Raw genomic sequence first — 18894 nt, 5'->3', positions numbered from 1 at the left:
ACACACACACGCACGCACACACACACACACACGCACACACACACACACACACTAGAAAGGGGAGGAAGAGCTGCCAGCAAGCAAACACAATAACACTATATACTGTATATATATAAACCCATATGCACAACAACATATAACCAATGGCCATAACACAGTCCTTTATTTATATATAACATGTCATTTCTGCACATTCAGCATTTGTATGTCATTTCATTTTCATTCTAACATTCAAACATCTAACAATAAGATCATTTACATGCAGGATCAGTGTGAATATTGCACAAGGTGGAATATTTAGTGTGAGAAAATCTAGCCTATAGTTTAAATGAGGCACATTATTATCAGGCAGGGTGCAAAAATGAAGGATCCTGATGCAATCTGCTATATTGACAACAGAAACATCTTCTTGATATAAATTTTACTTTTGATGCTCTGTAGGGCTTTTTTTTGGCTACAATAAAAAAAACTTTTATTAACATCTCATCATTTCATCACAAAACAAAACAGAGCAATCAGAACAGTAGCCATTTTAAAGGGTAAGTCCACCCAGTTCTTCACATTTACTTATTGTTAACCACACTTCATTACTCCATGAAGTGTGGTTAACTCCAAACATCACAAGCAGCACGCATATACTTAACATCCAATGTAAAACCATCAGAAACAAATAGATTGTTTAAATTGTATCACTGCTTTTAAAGTAAGTCACATAATCATGAATCATCATATTACATCATGCAATAATAAAAATAATAAAAATTCTAACTACATGACAGAACCACAACCTTTAACAGCAGTTTGAGATTTTAGACTCTTCATTATCACCTTTTATGCAACTTCTAAAAGAAATACTGTTATTCCATTTATGAGCTAATTTCTTAAGAGAAGGGAAAACATTAGAACCATTATAGAAAATATAATCACCATTTTACCAATCAAGCAAGTGATACTGTCTGTAATACTGGATTCTTAATTTGTGCATTAATCATGTTTCTTCTGGCAGATTTGCATTAAAATAAGAAAGATCCAACTGAGAAAAAAAGGTAAAATATCAGGAATGTGTCTCTTGCTTAAGTTGTAAAGTTCAGAAAAAAACAGCATAAAATATGTTCAGTATCTCCAAGGTCCTAAAACACTGAAAACAAGGAATATCAAAACATGAACATGAACACATCATTTTCTCGTCAAACAGAAGTGGAAACAGATTGAAGGTGCCTCTACAGCTGATGTCAGTGACAGGTTTTCTAGGTCCATGGGCTGATTGATTGATCCATGTATTCAATCAGCTGCTTCTCTGTTTTTAGCAAAACTGATCCTTCTTCAATACTGATCCAGGTACTTAACAGTACTTTTAGATAATTGGTGCAATCCTGGTTACTGAGCTCAGTAGAAGGTGGAAACACACAACAATCCTAACCAGCTCTGAGCTGCCTAAATCCAACTAATCACAGAGAAGCAGGTGGTGGCTTTGAGGCAGGTTCGGGTCTCACATTTGAGTCTTCCTTCTCTTCCGTTTGATCCGAGCCCAGATTGCTTCCGAGTGAGGAGCGTGTGAACCTGCGGACGGTATCCCGGAAGGATGGGTACAAGGTCATGATGGAGCCCCGGGATGAACCGAAACGGGGGTAGACTCTCTGGAAAACTGCCCTGCGAAACAGGATGTATACCCATGGGTCCAGGACCTGGTTACAGGTTGCAAAACGTAGCCATAGTAGTAGATATTTGACCTGGAGACTCTTTCCGGACAGCACAGTTTGGGCAATAAAGATCTGGAGGCACAGGGAATGAGAAAGAGGTGATGTAGAGGCAAAGATACAGTTATGAGTGAAGGATTTTGAATGTGGAAAGTCAGAAAAGTAAACGAATGAAACAGAAAATGATAAGAGAGAAGAAAGAGAGAGATGATGACAATGGTTAGTATTATAAATGCACATGGACATTCTCTGTTAAGTCCATTAAGGGAATGGCAAGACCATGATCCTCCTGAGCCAGGCTGCTGTAACACAATTACCCACCATGCTTTAGGTAAACTGCAGAATTTTATGTGATGTATTCTCTTGTTAGCATTACGCTAGCAGTTTCTTGTTGGGGTGGTGACAACGTTGTTGTGTTGCTGTTGTTCTCCTGTGGTTTACATCCAAGCAGTGCAATAAAAACAGATTGTCTACCTACAGTCATGTTCAAAAGTTAGCAACCTTTCTTTCAATTCTCTGTTTTTGTTGCGAGTAAAAACATAATCAAAGCTCTCCATACTGCTCACCACCATGTCTGGTGCAAACCAAATATAGCATTTTAGCACAGACACATCATATTAACTGTTAAGCCAGGTAGTGGAGGGGTGATAATTAGGGCTTTCGTTGGATTGTTGTCAATGTTGTGAAGAGGAATGAACCAAAATGCCTCCCCAGTGATGTAAAATTTTACTTTTTGTCCTTACTTTTGCTAATGGCACAGTGGAAAAAACGTGATATTTTGTTGTTGTTGCCTGTTACTAAGACTCAATATGATCCGATGATTGTGTATTATAGGTTTTCTTTTTGTGTGTGTACTAACTTTTGAACATGATTGGAAACCCCTAACATAGGGCTAAAATTCTGCATGCAAGCTTTTTGAAACCACAAATTCATCAGCATCAGAGGGAAAAATGATTTAAAACAAACAAACAACAAAACAGTGGCAGCCATGCTGGTGCTTCACATTGGCTCGTCTGTAGATAACGTGCTGACATTGATCAACTTTCTTGAACTTGAACTCCAAAGAGATGTTTGAGCAACTGTTGATGTCTGATGAAGAATGATCTGTGTTTGATGAAAGAAAGTGCATGGGCAATAAACAACCATGACATGGGCTGGAACTGTTTCAGCGAAATGTTTATTAACTGACTAAGAAGGGAACTAAGTGTACACAGCAACAGCAATACTACAATAGTACATGGACTGCAGGATGAGCCATGCTCCCAAGTTGTACTGTGAAATGTAAACTGTAATCTACAAATAAGTTCACTAATGAGTTACATTAGTAGGTGTTAAGGACATGCTGATTCAGCCAAATATGATTGGAAGGGCTGGTGAGCAGTGATTGTAGGTAAGCTGTGCTTTCGTTTTACTTTTTACTCGCCTTAATCGGGACAGCTGAAATATGATGTATATCCAAGGGTCAAATATCTGATTCCAGGTAGCCATTCGTATGCAGAACAAAAGGTTTTCACTCCAGACAGAAGTAGCAGTCACCACGCTCATCAGAACATATATCTGTACAAAATGTCACAATGTTAGACATGAAATTTTTTTAATGGCTAACCTTAACCAGTGGTATTTAATCTGTAACTCCAACCACAAGTCAAAATGAAACGAAACTATGAAAACCAAACAGCTCACAGTGTCAGAGGAAGCGAACCCCAGACTCCTAAGTGACTGTCCCAACCCTGCCTGCCTCTCAGCAAGGACTTTTGCGGCTGTATGGGTCCCATTATCGGATTACGTCAGGTAAAACGATCAAATATTAGCATTCATATTTAACCATGTCTCGTATCTAAGGCAATATGTCCATATGTTCTGTTAGCATAAATGAAACTGCATTCCTACCACATCTAGTGTATCCTAAAAGCAAAGCAACTTGTTGCACCGTCACAGCAATCTACATGGATTCAAGAGGTAAAGAGAGGCAAACAAGCTGCTGCTTACGTGCTCACAATCTGCAGCTGGAATATATCAGAAACAGGCCATTTCATTTAAATAATAGGCACTAAATATGTCACATAAATTGTTACATCATCTTTTCTCTTGAACATTTACAGTCTGAGATGAGGTAACACAGACACAACTGGGAAGTGCTGGAAGCAGTTATCTTGCCAAGAGCTTTGGAGTGTAGAAGTGCTTGATGCCCTATCAGACCTCTTATAGTAATGTTTAGTGTAATTCTCCTTTAAAGGCAATATTTCAATATTATGTCATTTCAAGTAGGGCGTAAAGGGGCTCTTTGATCCGGGGTAAACATCAAGGGCTTTCAGATCAGGAAGCCGCATGAAAAGACTAAATGAAGCATATATAGGGAAGCAAAGAAAAGAAGCTTAGGACCTAGTGAAGCCTCATTAAGGTTGAAGATCAGCACTGATAACAAAATAAACCAGACATGGTGGGGCCTTCATATGAATGTATGAGAAACATCTTTAACAGCAACTGTTGAAGAATATTTTAACCGTTTATTTACTCTGAAGCATTTCATACTATAACTCGGGGCGATTCTAAGATCATAGCTTTAGGGGTACTGAGCACTCAATGAGCCCAACAAAGGGTGTAGATTTGCTTTTGACATGGGTGGGGTCCTTAGATTCCAATGGAATCTAAGGAGAATCTGTTTTTTTTTAGGAGGGCATCAAATTATTGGTGGGAATGCACCCCCTCTGTCCATGCTACACCCTTGGAGCCCTACCACCACCACTGACTGGTCCACTCAGCCTTTTATGATTCAAAAACAACAAAAGAAAAGGTTAATTGTTAAATAATTTTGAATGAGCATTCTGACAGCTCTACTCTAGCTTAACACTGTTGGGACTGTAGCTAGGGACTGACCCTAGTCTCTCACCTAAATCTGCTCCTCCTGGCTCTTAACTAATGTCCATCTTACACTCACACACAGACTAACACAAATAATTATCATTATCACCTACTCTCTGGCCTCTAGCTAGTAAACTTAGATGTAATGATACCCGGGCATTTATATTTTGCATAGGCTAAAAACACAACAGCCACTTTCTCTCCAATTCAAACAGTGCACACTTGATTGACACTACGTGGTTTTTTATTAATACAGCATTTTTTGATGTGTGGTGCTGAGTTTTATTTTAGGGGGGAAGCACTCCTAAAATAATATAAATGATCAAAAACGAACTTACTGCTACTATAAAGATTGTAATGATTTGAGAATAATAAAAAACAAAGAAGTGAGTGCACAGTTCTGTCTACAACAGAGTGCACATTCTTCCACTGGTCTTATCATTCCACAACACACACTGTCACAGACCACAGACTAAAGTTGCAGAGGCCCACACACACATTTACACAGGATGAATTGGAGCCAGAGACCTTCCTGTGGTGGCTCATAATGTAACAAGATCATAGTGAACTATATATTCTTTCTATTTGTTAGTAAAATGGATTACTATGAACATTGTTTGGATTACTTATTTGGATTACATATTTTCATGATGGAAATAAACTAAATAATTAGATGAAATAACTACTTGACTTTCCAGGAATGGCCCAAAAATGCAGGAAAACCATAGTTTAAATTCAATAAGGTGAAACTTTTGAAAAGCAAAGTAGATTAAAAGTTATTCTAATCTTTCTAATCATTGTCCATGCTTGGTAATTGCATGCATGCTTGGATGCTCCAATTATAGGATGAAAACTCTACATACTGACTGAAACCTATTACAACCTGCAACTTGTTTTTGGGATGCACTACTGCTAAAGGCCGATTCCTAATGCATGTTGAATTTAAATAACTCACCAGTAGGGGGCACCAGCAGATAGATGCGATGAGCATGATCAAGATCAGCTGCACCATCATTTCCACTTCGTGATCCCGCCGTCGCTGCGATCTGTCCTGCCCACAGCACACCCTGATCAGGGTGATCACACTCACTGTGTTCAGCAAAAAAGAAACTGCAATGCTTATCAATCCAACCAGAGAGAAGATCAGGGAGAAGGCCATGTCGTATCCCTCAGAACTGATGTTGAAAAAACACCAGGAGCCAGGCATCTGTAAGTGGTAGCTTCCCAAGCCTACCAGGGGCAGCAAAGCTATGCAGCCAGCAATCAACCACACCATCAGCACCATGGAGACTGTCCGGCTCTTAGGCATGCTGGTGGAGCGTGCAAATGGTCGGTTGATGCCAATGAAGCGCTCTATGGCCATGGTGGCCCCAAGCAGCAGGGGGCTCAGTCCATAAAAAACCATGGACATACCCATGAAGTTGCAAAAGTGGCAGTAGGGGTCTATGTCAGGCCAACTGAATTGTGTAATATAGAAGGAGATCACAATAGAGCCTGTGACCAGAAGCCCCATGAAGTCCGTGACTACAAGACCGCCCAGGAAGATTAGGAAGAAAGAACGTGAACGGCTTTGTACCCGCTGGAAGGATTTGAGGAGGACAATAAAGGCGATGAGGTTGGAAGTGAGACCCAAAGCAGCGAAGGTTGACGAGTATTGGACTGCAGCGATGGAGCTCTTCAGAAACGGAGGTTTGTTGATGGAAAAACAGCTGTAGTTAGAAGCTGGATGGACTGTGGTGTTCATGGTGGTTAGCTGGTGTGGAGTGGCTTTCAGAGGAATGAGAGATGAGATCCTTTGACCTGAGAGAGAAAACCATTTTAGGACATGGTAACAAAGGTACAAAGGTAACACACAAACACTGTCAGGTGTAGTTTGTTGTACCTCAGACATGGCAACCACTATATGTTATGTTACTACAACTACTATACGTTATACACAAATCATTTTATTCTGCATGCACACATTGACAACATGGGGCAGAGATGGAATAAAGGCCACAGATACTCAAATATACAGTGAGTAGATTTTCTGGCAGGAAATGCCATTGTGTGAAGGACAGAAGCACTAACAGGAAACACATTTTGTCATAATCAGTATGAGATGTTGTCCCCAATGGGTCCTCCCCAATATACTGGCACAGTCAGATTGCGTGAGACTGGTAAAGTAGGAAATTAAAAAAACATCCCGAGGTTATCTCTTGAAAACAAACTATTCAAATAAACCTAAATGTAGGAAAAATGTAGAACAAGGCTGTAAAATGATGTTGTTGCCTGTTAAATAGACATCAAGGTTCATCCTATAAAATTCTGTGTTATCCGCAAAAAGGTCAGAACTGGGCAGTGATAGATCATCAACTGCGGGCGTAACTTCCTGTGAACATCCTTCCATTCATTTTTAATCAGTGTTAAGTGGGTGTAAGCATACTATAAGTGTGTGGAAGTGTCTTCAGCGAATGCAGCAAAGATGATGGAGGGTATGTTTACCAAGGTGAAAAAAAAAATCTCAGACGTTCAAACAAGTATGATGAGCGGAACACAAAGGCTTAGAAACTAAAAGGCCTTTAATAATAACAAAGAACAACAGTGTGTCTGTCAGTGAAGTCAATGTGCAGCAGAGTGAAAGTTAAAGCCGTATTGTGAATTGTCACTGTGCCATGAAGCTGTTCATGCAGGATGTTCTGGCTCTTGTCCATGTCATTTCCCACAAGCAATTTGTCTAGTTTGAACCCACTTGACTGTGGGGAACAATTTAAGTGTGACACTTAGAGGAGACTTTTGGTGCTGTGATAACATTTTCCATTATTTGTCCTATGTAGTGCGTGCACCGTGATGGTGCATACAGATGTAATTGTGCATGGACATAACACACAACTTTAACAGCACATTTAGCTGAATTACTGCACCACATGAAACAGCAAACAAGTGTTTTTTTTTTAGCCATTTGGACCCAAATTCTTCATATGTGTTTGGTTTCAGTTTGGTCTGGAATGAATTAACAGAAAGTCATAAAATTCATTTCAGTAAATCCTTCTATGTATTTTTCCACCTCCCACAAAGACAAAAATTCACATAAGATCTGAGTCCTTTAGGACAAGATGGGGTTCCTATTATCTACACTTCAGATGGTGTAACAACATGTTTTTGAGAAAACCTCTGCATCGTTTGCTAAAAGCTAAGTACCCTTATTATCAGGTCCTTCCGCCCCTTAGGGAGCCCTATGATGACACACGTGATGCCTGACGCTAACCCCCTGAAAACCTTTTGAAAGTGCCATTAGCCAAAAGTGCCCATTAACGTCCACAATCAATATTTTTTAACATTGAATATAGCTCCAGCAAAGCACTAATATGGTGTAAACTATACCACAGACACCACAGAAGCCCAGGAGATGGGAATTTGGCTTACAAAAAAGAGTGTGGAGTGTGTACAAAATTACACCAGGATGAGAGTTACTTCATCAAAAATACTATAAATATCTAAAAAAGAATGGTGAACTATTTAATTGATCAGAAAATTGAGAGAAATTTAAGGAGCTGCTGTGAAGTTGGTTGTTTTTTTTTAAGACAAATTGATTGTCACTGCAAATAGTGTACTGGAATAGATGACACACACATTAAATTAAACCCAGACCTGCCATCATAACTCACAGCTGCATGCTTGCCGTTACCCGCCTGTTTTCATTTGTCTCTCTTGATGTTATGATTATCTTCCTTCTGGCATGTTGCCACACATTTGACTGTTTAATATGTTTTTATGATACGTGTTACTTTACATGCTGCTTGCTTCATTTTTACTTTTGCCTGCTGCCTGCTGTAAGTTTAAAATGATAATTTACGGCTAATTTATGGCATGGCAGTTGCACAGTTACACTGTTTATAAAGTAAATAAAATGTATCTTACCACCAACAGAAGACCTTTCCACGACCAAGTTTAGTTGGAAAGTTTGCACTACTGCACCCAAATCATCTGTCTGCTTTTGTAAGATTAATGATAATACAAACAATAAAGACAGGAAGAGGTGGGAAAGATGGCATGTGCGACAAATCCCGTCTGATGGAGAAAATAAAAAACTCCTGCTGTTAACAGTAACAACCCTGGATCATGACTGCTCCCTTCCCTTTGTGCTCTCTCTCTCTCTCTCTCTCTCTCTCTCTCCTGCAGCAGCTCAGATATTCATCTGTACCCCTCCAGTCATGCTTCCTTTTGCCTAGTTTTTCCCTCCCCGGAACATAAAGTGGGAGGGCTCTGGGAAGTGCTTAAAAAAAAGAAAAGAAAAGTTGTCAGCTTACCGGCATACGATTTTAAGGCTACATTTAGAACACAGTTGGAAAAAAATTTTGATGGATATTTTGAAACTTTATTTGATCACAAACTGGCGTGTACACAGTTTATATATTCAGATGCCTCTCTCTTCAGACACACAGATGTAACGCAGATGTGGCTGCCACATGCTTTTCAGCCTGTGAGAAGGAGAATGACTCCAATACTCCAATACTGCTAAATGTTAAACCAATTATTGGGCCATGAATTTGATAAGATGTGAGACATTGTTCTGGGAAACAAAATACATGGTTGTTGGACAAGAATAATATTTTGTCATTCACTGTAATTTGAAAAAAAAAAAACCTGAATGTTTTTATTTGTTATCCATGGTGAAGGAAGTAAGTACTTGACTGGCATCATGATCCATCATCATGGATTAGAGCATGGGAACAGAGCAGACTGCTAAACAATGCTGACGAAAAAAAAAATCACAAACACAAATCTGGATATAACCCAACATCAACATTCCATCCACCAAAAAATGCAAACAAGTGATGAATTATGGTACCAACAGCAGACATCTTTGTAAATTCCTTGCCTGTTGGTGGCACTAGACAGGCTTTTGCAGTCGTTTTGTAATCGCAGAGTTGTCAGCTGACCCACAGGTAGCCAAGCAGCCACCTGAGAATTAAACCTATGCTGTTGTTTCCCAGCAACCTCTGGGGGATAATTTCAAAATGAATCTGTCCTCATAGACTCCCATGACACCACAGGTGTCAAACTTAAGATCTGCGCATCACATCCGTCTCCCTGAGGAGGAAGAGACTAGAGAAGTGTAAGTTTATAATTATACATTATAAATTATAATTATTCTCGGAAACCCTGACAACTCTAACAGGATCTAATGGCAAATGACAATACTGACGATACTTTTCACCTCAGGCAGACACCTAAGTCTAAGTCTGGGCCAACATCCATACATTTTTTAATGTCTGTCTGTTGGGTGTTTCCAGGAATTTATTTCTTGTATACTTTTTTAAAAATTAAAAATAACTTTTCAAATGCAAAGCGCAGCCAAAAAGAGAATAACAGATGGTGCAGCAGACAATCTGAAGCACAAACTGTACTATGCATTACAGGCCTGACATCTATTCATCTATGTCCTGTGTGGTAGATGAAATGCTTGGAGATAAGAAATGAAATGGTGGGTGTCCATGTAACTGCAGTTTATCAGCCTGTAGTAATCCCTTGGACTTTGTACACTGTGGGTAAAAAAAAGAAAGATAGACAGTGAATAAGCAGTCATAGTCACTCCATGTGTTCTTGCAAATTCCACAAAAAACAAACTACACCCGCCTTATGTTTCAGTTTGTGCATTAAGACTATTATATGTGACAACCTGGTCCATTGTTTGCATGACTGGATTGCAAACACACAGCAGTACATTTATTTCTGCTGTGTCTCGATCACACAGGCTCATTATTTCCACACTGTTTGATACAGGACAAAAACATAAACAAGACCTGGAAAAATTACATCAGCAGCAGCATCTGCAAAGCGTCGCTCTTTGTAGTGGTCGTTCTGACTGTTGAAGATGCAATTTGCCATTTGTTTGATCTCATAGGCTCACTTCTTCTTTTTTCTTTTTTAAGTATAAACCTCTGTAGAAGAAGAGAAGTGCAATGTTTATATATAAAAATCCTCTATGGGAGTGTGCTTAATCAACCATTTAATCATTCAGGTGATTTCAGCTGGATCAAATCAACACACAAGGGCTTTTATGTACAACACAAAGAACAAAAATAATTTTGTAAACAAATTGCAAGTATATGATTGAAGCACAAAGAGAAGAAAAGAGAGGCCTATGGATTGCACTTCTGTTACAGTTCTAGTGGTTTGTAAGAGAAAACTGTGTAAAAATGGAGGATGACCACCAAAACTAATTGGTCAGGTTTTCCTCAGACTCACACTCGCTTTAAATGTAATATTTACAGGTGCACCTTGTCAATGATCCAGTAATAGACCGGACACACATAAGGTCAATTTGCAGGTAATCAGCTCAATTGACTACAGTGACTACCGTGCCTAAATTCACACTAAGGAAAGGAAAGGTCCAACATGCACTGACATCATCTATCGCTACAGCTCCTGTTTGTCTCCCTTTGAATGCTATTTCATCCTGTATGATTTCAGGGTGATCATACTCTAATTGCTGTGGCTTTACAATAAGTTATACGGTAAATCACCACCTTTAGTTTTATTTTTACCTTTTTACATCTTTGACATTGATTGAATGTGAACAGAAATATGATTTTCTTGTTATTAAACAGCCATCTACATGTAGATAGAGCCAACTTGCTGAACTTTCTCGGAGACCTTTTCACACAGAAAAAGACGAGATCAGACTAACCCCAGACCCCAACAGACTACACACAGGCGCCAGACACAATGCCTGTAATTCTTAAATGAGACGGATTCTATTCTGAAACAGTGCCCAAATAAAATCCTTCCTTAGCCTTGAAACTTTCCGCTCTTCATGCCAAAATTACATTCTATTAAAGTCTTAACACAAGCTCACAAAAGAGCAGAGAGAGAGAGTTCTTCACCATTCTGGAGATGCTCCTTGTTGTCGAGTGATAAAAGCTGCTCAGCGACGCTACTGGTTAAGTAAATGGCTTTATCACTTGAGAGAGAAAAATGGGAACGTTAATACAAACTCAGTGGGCCAAATAATAAACGTTCCTGCTAGACTATGAAGAGATGCACAAAGCTGTTAAGTATAGGGAGCATTTACATGGAGGAAGAAAGTATTAAACACTGGCTGTGAGTAAACTGTTTGTAGACCACCTGTTCTTTTATGAAAGCTTTAATCACCTATTAGGTCAACACATTTATTCACTGCACATAGTGTCTGCTGGGTTTTATTTTGTTTTGGATACATCTTTTCTCTCTTCATGCAATGTCAGCTCCACATAGTAGGAATTCTATTAAAATGTACATATCCATATATTTCTTACAGACAAACCTGCATAAACCTTGATATTCATCACAAACACATTGTAGGAATGTCACTCTCCATCCATCCATCCGTGGATGTGGGCAAGAAGAAGAAGGACACATTAGTGGTGACTCATCACAGACACATTTAAATACCCCCCCACCTCCCGATCTCATCGCACTGCCTTCATCAGACTCTCTCATTGTGTGCTGAATATTGGATCCATTGTTCAACCGCAGACCTGTCTGAAACTCCCATTAACCTTACAATTTAGTTTGTCCCCATAATATCCCCATAATAGTCCCTATAATATTTAAAAATTACATACATTAGCAGATCTGGTCTCATTGCATCTTACTTTTCCTCAGTCTCTGTGTCTCTGAGAGCTCACAGTATCCTGGTAAATTATGTTATACTCCACTCTAACACCTTAAAAGGAGTGATTTCCTCAACATTATGCGTAATCAGGCCTGACCATAGTAGGACAATTGAGACCCAGTCTTTCATCTTCATTTTTTTTTTTAACTTTCACACAAATACCAACAATCATCCTCTCCCTCTCTAATGCATCTAATGCTGCTCGCCGTCCCACATGTATACATACACTATAACTTCACCGTATTCCCTTTCTAGTGCAGACTTATTTTACAAGATAGAAACACACACTGTGCGTATTGTTTACTGGATTGTTTCTAAGTTTTATTTTTTGCTCACTGTAACGAAATATCTGTTTTGTCAGGGCACAAGGTGTCAGGCAAAAACAAAGGTACCAAAGGAGCGAGCAAAAGCAGGTCGAAACAGTCCAAGGTCAAACAAGAGAGCTATCAAAAACACACAAGGTTTAGCAAAAGAGAAATCCAAAAAGACAAGAACTATGGTCCTTCAGGTAGGTCAACACTTGGCTTGAGAAAGCTGGTAAGGCTTGGCATAACACACAAGGATTCTGACAAAACAACCAGACAAGAACAAAGTGGAGAACAGGACTTAAGTAGACACAGACAACAAGACACAGCTGAACACAATCAGGGCGGAGCAGGTAATCAAAACTGCCGGGAAACACAGAGGAAGTAAAACACAAGGGAAGACGGGATTTTCAAAGTAAAACAGGAAGCAAAAGACACAACTACAACACAGCATGAACGAACCTCTCAACGGACAAACAAGAGCCACTAAGAACTAAACAAAAACCCAGAGTAACAAAACACCAAGCCTACAAAGAAAATAATAACTGAACACAGAATTAAACAGAAAACCAAACCAAGGAGAACCAATAGGATCATGACAGATTCATGTTTCATCATCAGACAAATACATTTATGATATATATTGATAACCATATATTAAATATAAGTGTCTGTGCTGTATTTACCTCTGTTGATTTCCCAGAAACTGACAAATCTGTGGTGTCACTTCATTACTTAATTGTGAATTTTGACAAAACATCAACAATAAAAACAAGTTTAGGTCTTAGTGCTATTTGGACAGTCAAATTCAGTCGACCAGAGAATGTGATTGGACAATTATCTGCTGATAATTGACTGCATCATACAGATGATTTATTATCAGAAACTTCAGACCTTTACAATTATAAAACACGCTCCTGTCATCTGCACCAAGCAAAAATCAAAAAATCAAACAACAATGTCATGTTTTATTTTTTCTAAACATCGTCAGTGTGCCACATACTTATGGGCTTTCCTGTAAATAAAACCAGCCAGATATATTTGCATGTCAACAGGTAGTGTTACTGGAAATAATGCTCTGTAATCACATGGCAAATAATCAAAAAACTAATATTTATCAAGTGGTGCTGTTTGCCTCTGAAGTATGTGTCTGTTGTCTCTGCCAATAATCACTAACACTCTGAGATAGGACCACCTATTGCTCTGAATGTATAGAGCTTTAACTAAGATTGCCCCGGTGCAGCTGCACAGTGGGAAACAAAGAGTGTTTTTCTGCTGTTGGATTTTAATGCAAGGCATCAGTGGGAAGTGATTATTGTTCAGTTATATTTGGATAAGCTTAATAAAAAGTAAACACATACACACAGAAATCTCATGGTGCACGCATCCATTATCCATTTTTGAACTGACATGCAACCATCTAAGAAGAACCAGCCCAGAGCATGCTGTTTTGTTTTTTTTTTACTCTAATGAGCTGTGTAATGGGAACGATAGAGACAGAGTGCCAAAGCTGACAAAGAAAACAACCAACTGAACTTTAGCTGAACTCCACCGGAGGATCGTACCTGTAGCAGATGTCTCCATGGACACTACAGACACACACAACAAAAGGAAAGAAAGAAAGAAAGAAAGAAAGAAAGAAAGAAAGAAAGAAAGAAAGAAAGAAAGAAAGAAAGAAAGAAAGAAAGAAAGAAAGAAAGAAAGAAAGAAAGAAAGAAGATAATTGAAGCAATACGTTTGACAATAAATTCCCCTGAAAATGCCTGGCAGAAAGAGCTGCAAGTGATTTCTTTTGGACTCTCCTTGCAGACATGAAGAAGGTATTTTCTCTCACTTCATTCTCTTCCATCTGTGCAGGCGTGTTGGAACAGAAGTGGCCAAATTACTCAAGGTGAAAGGTGTGACTCATCCCACAAGTGCACAGTGATCAGGCCTTGGCCCAGTAAAGTGTCATGTTTTGACTGCTAACTGGAACGAATGTTACATTTTAACGATCATGCTGATGAGACGGACGCGCTGAACTGACAGGTCACACAGGGCGTTTAATGGGAATGAAACAAATTTGTCTTTCTAAATGCAGTTTTGATTTCCACACCCCACAATTCCACAAACATGCTATATATAACCTTAAAATGAACAATATTTGACCCTTGTTCCACAGCCAGTTGATAAGTATTTACCTTTAGGAATAAAACAAAGATCACACCAGGCTTTCGTGACAACACCTCAGATTAATTTTGTCTCATATCCTTAAGCAAAACAGCTTCCCAGCAAAAACTGTTTGGTTCAAACATTCTTTTGAGTCATTACTGCCTTCAATCTAACATTTGAACCTCTCATCTCAGCTTATCTTGTTTTTTATTCACCAAATATTGCTTCTGTTACTTAAAAATAACTCTTTGGACCCACAGGATAGAGGCTCATTATGCTCTCTGGCCCCTAACCCATGCGCTCTCTTAGTTCCAACAGAAACACACAGGCCATAATTAAGCAGGGGATGTGTCAAATGACAAAAAGCACACAGCTCGGAGCCCAGGCATTTTACATGGCCTTGTTGGCTGAACTCATTGTTACAATTGTGCTCTTTATTATGTGTTTCACACTATTTACATCATTTACAATTAGTGTGACTTGTTTGATTTAGTTTGTGATTTTTGCAGAGGATTTGTGAGAGCATACAAGTTGAAAAATGGAAGAATCGACCTGGAACAAAGCAAGACCTCCCATCACACTCACACCCACGGGCCCCCAGGTCCCCTATAACATGCACATCTTTGGTATAGCTGATGGTAGGAACCCAGAGAACACATCTATGTAGGAACAGGGAGAACAATATAGGATCAGGATGCTATGTTTAGCAAATGCCCTCTTTTTTATTAGTGCTCATATTTGCGAGTTTAGACTGCAACAGCTAAGTGATGCAGATTTAGAGTGTGGATTCACTTGGATGAGAGCTTCATGTCTGTGTTCATCTAAGTATCGTTTTTCAGGCTAAACTTAGTTTCTCTGCTTCTCAAACTGTTGGAATGTGATTTCATTGTGTTCAAAAAAACATGTTTATGAGGAGGCTTTAATGGTTTTCCAGTGCAAATGGTTTCATGTATCCTTAATCATTACTGTAAAATTCACTTGAGAGCGACTGCAGAACAGATGCTGTTGTAGGGTTACGTTCTCTGGTATCAGTCTTGTATGCCTTTTCCCATTAGAGCACCATTATCCTCACAGTACTCAGCCCTATTTTGTGAAGAACTGCTTCAGCTGACATTTGAGACCCTGGTTCGAAGAAGCTTTAAGAATTTGCTGTAGACACGATGTCTTGTTTTCTTGACTGATGAAGTTCGATGGCTTTCCTGTCCCGTTTTTGGAGTTTGTAAATCATGGAGTGAATGATGATGTTTTCAGTCCGAGCCAAGCCATTACCTAACAGAAGGCATTCCTTGTCCTTGTATGGGCATATGAAGAAAAAAAAAACAACACATGGCTGTCTTCTCATCTACTGCGCCAAAGTTACTTCCCACTGTGTAAACTGGATCAGACACCTCATCCTTGAACGCTCTGGGGAGCAAACATCCACAAAGGAAATGCTGCCAAGTGTGGAAGATATTCCCACGTATATTAAGTCATTGTGAATGGGTTAGTAGACTGTTCAGCAATGGTCAAGGAAGGAGAACCTCTTTCCACAGGAAGTGAAGACAGCAGATTAGTATAGTATATTGTGTATAGTATAATAATGGCCCACACACAATAAGACCAGACAAACTGATGAAGACACTGCAGCACATGGACTAAATCCAGCAGGTGACGGTAACAAGACACAGGTGGGACCAATGAGGGAGGGGCAGCTAATCAGTGAGAACAGGAAGTAAAACAAAGTGAGACCAACAAGGAAAGCTGGCTACCAAGGAAACAAAATCCACTGTAAATAGGAAATTAAACTGACAATAATTCATGACAACTATTAAAACAACAATTTAACTAATTTAAGCTTTCAAACAGAACTAAAATTTTAGTAAAACAGGAAACAATTGCCCACAAATACTGCAAACTGTTACCGATTAAGAGCATATTTTCATTTCTTTACCATTTGTTATTATCCTCTTCTACTTTGGCTTCTTCTGTGTTGGTTTTGTCTTGTTTTTGTTGTCATCCTGCTCTCTTCTCTTCTTCTTCTTCTTCTTCTTCTGTCTTCTCTTCCATCTTTCTCCCTCTCCTACTCCCTCTTTGGTGCCCTCTTCTTCATTTCTAATCAGGTTAGTGAGACACTCATATGTGATGTGTCTTTCAGGCCCAGACATGAACAGAGCCTATATTTAAAGACTTGGACCAGCCATCCAAACAAGGCCACTGCTACAATGGAGAGTAAAAATGTAAACAGGAGACGAGTGGACAAACAACAGTGGAGACAGGAAGACATAGAAATGATGGATGACAGAGGGAGATGAGAGAAAAGAGAACGAGAGGGGGTTGGGGGGACTGGGAGAGAAGTCCCTCTCTCCTCTGTCTAACAGGAACCTAGTTTAATAGCAGCGATCAGTCAGTGGTGGAGCTTTGGCTGCACACTGAGAGTCTGAAAGTAACCAGGGAACACATAAGACAGATTATAGGAAATAACAGCACGAGGTCATAAACACAGAGGAGTCATGTCACAGCACAGCTTTGAAATGCCACCGTTTACTGCTGACGGATGCTCCAACATGCCGTTCGCTGCACTCAAAACTTTGTCTGTTTAAGATCTGAAATTGAATTTGAAGCTGTGTTTGTCTAAATGCACAGTTTCCACATGTTGGTGCATCACAGCTAAGTGTGTCACTGTCTGCTAAACAGCATCTGTAAGAGTATCTCATAATGGTCTAATTAGCATAGAGAAAGCCGAAGCCTCTGGAGAAGACACTGCATTTAAATACATCATTTATGTTAATGTCTATTTTAATTGAATGGAAAATGCTAGTGTTGGTGAGTGTGCTGAAATACCACCAACCATCCTGCAGATGGCAGCAGAGTCTTTTGACAGAAGCTCCTTCTGATTTTTTTTTCCTCAGGAGGGTTTTGACGTTTGAAGAGTAATGTTTTTACATCTTTTCACAGTTCAGGTGTTTATCATCTATCCGCTCGTCTTTGTCCATCAATGTCACATCAGAGCTTCTTTATCTTGTTCTCCAGTTATGATAGTGACTTAATGATTTGACAGGTTGATGGAGCGGATCCATCACGTGTACTTCCAGTACAAGTGAGGTAAGAAACTGCTCATTTACATTGTCGGGATCTCAAGGTGTAGCTGCCTTCTCCTTTGGGTGAATCAGTAGGCATGTGGCATGGTACCCCTCCGACACCTTCAGTATTCTGGCTGAAGTTCAAATGTCGGTAAATCTCTTCTTATAAAAGGCGGTCGTAAACATCTAATGGTATGTCATGAATATTTTAGAGCTCTGAATATCATACAGAGACAGCCTCTGGAAAACTACAGCCTTAACAAGACACACACACTCACACACACACTGTCTCTCTCTCTCTCTCTCTCTCTCTCTCTCTCTCTCTCAGACAGATAACCTCCACAGCTGGTGCAGCATGAGGCCCTTTTTCTGGTACTTTGGCTTTTTTTTTCTTTTTTTTTTTTTTAGTGGCATGATTGGATTGATTTGTCATTTGCAACAGAAAGAGCTTGGCCACGGGGCTGTGGATAATCCAATTTATCGCTTTGCCATTTATTACAAATTTCTGTGGCTTTTGGGTCCACTGTCACATCGATTCGTTGATTGCTTGCTTAGCTGGGTCCTAATGAGCTGCTGTCTGAATCACTGCATAATCGCCGCCCTAATTCACTTCCTTGCCTACCCTCACACTCGGTCTGCTGGCTCACCACTGTTGGAGGAGAATGGACTGAAAGTGCTCTCTGAGTAGACAATTAGTAACATCTTCTTTGAAATGTGTCATCCTGTGTGTATTACCCTTTAATAAATGACAGGCCTTTTGCAGCTTAGCAGAATGTTTTCACAGGTTGCTGTATGAGGTGACAATTTCATTCTAAGGGGCACTTTCATCATCTGATCTACATGTGGACGCGAAGAGTGACGAGTACTTCCAGTCTGTTTGTCAAAATGAGCCACAGTTTAAGCTCCACAACCCTCAAATTACTGTAGTATTTATGCTAGATAGACAAGAAATACACACAAATGAGTCAGACTATAAATACCTTTCTAATTTCATCCACATGACTACCAAAACTGTTGTTTTTCCACAAACTAAATAGCTAAAAAAAATGTCCACATTTTTCTGATGCAAAAAAGTCAAATTCTGAAAACTGAGTTCACAAGCTGTCTGTGCTTCAGCAACAGGTTCTAATGAGATCAGCTGACAAACTAATTTTATTCATAACATATAAATATAGCTGTTA

The 18894-nt window shown here is 39.4% G+C and overlaps 1 protein-coding gene across 6 annotated transcripts; it reads right to left on the bottom strand.

Moving 5' to 3' along the window:
* Positions 1–140: 140 nt before the first annotated feature.
* tbxa2r (thromboxane A2 receptor) lies at positions 141–8729 on the bottom strand. Of its 6 annotated transcripts, none has more exons than XM_028404482.1 (5): positions 8460–8729; positions 5515–6359; positions 3121–3254; positions 1731–1772; positions 141–1650 (listed from the first exon to the last, which is right to left on the bottom strand). In XM_028404482.1, the coding sequence occupies exons 2-5, from the start codon at positions 6301–6303 to the stop codon at positions 1449–1451; spliced, it is 1167 nt and encodes a 388-aa protein (XP_028260283.1). In that variant the 5' UTR covers positions 6304–6359; positions 8460–8729; the 3' UTR covers positions 141–1448. The 6 variants fall into 6 exon arrangements, with proteins under 6 accessions (XP_028260283.1, XP_028260285.1, XP_028260284.1 ...); XM_028404485.1 differs by having other exon boundaries at positions 1453–1650; positions 3110–3254; XM_028404484.1 differs by lacking the exon at positions 3121–3254 and having other exon boundaries at positions 8460–8728.
* Between the last annotated feature and the right edge of the window lie 10165 nt (positions 8730–18894).

Source organism: Parambassis ranga, chromosome 4, assembly GCF_900634625.1.
Source record: "Parambassis ranga chromosome 4, fParRan2.1, whole genome shotgun sequence".
Lineage (NCBI taxonomy): Eukaryota > Metazoa > Chordata > Actinopteri > Ambassidae > Parambassis > Parambassis ranga.
This window is presented reverse-complemented; position numbering and strand designations above follow the sequence as displayed.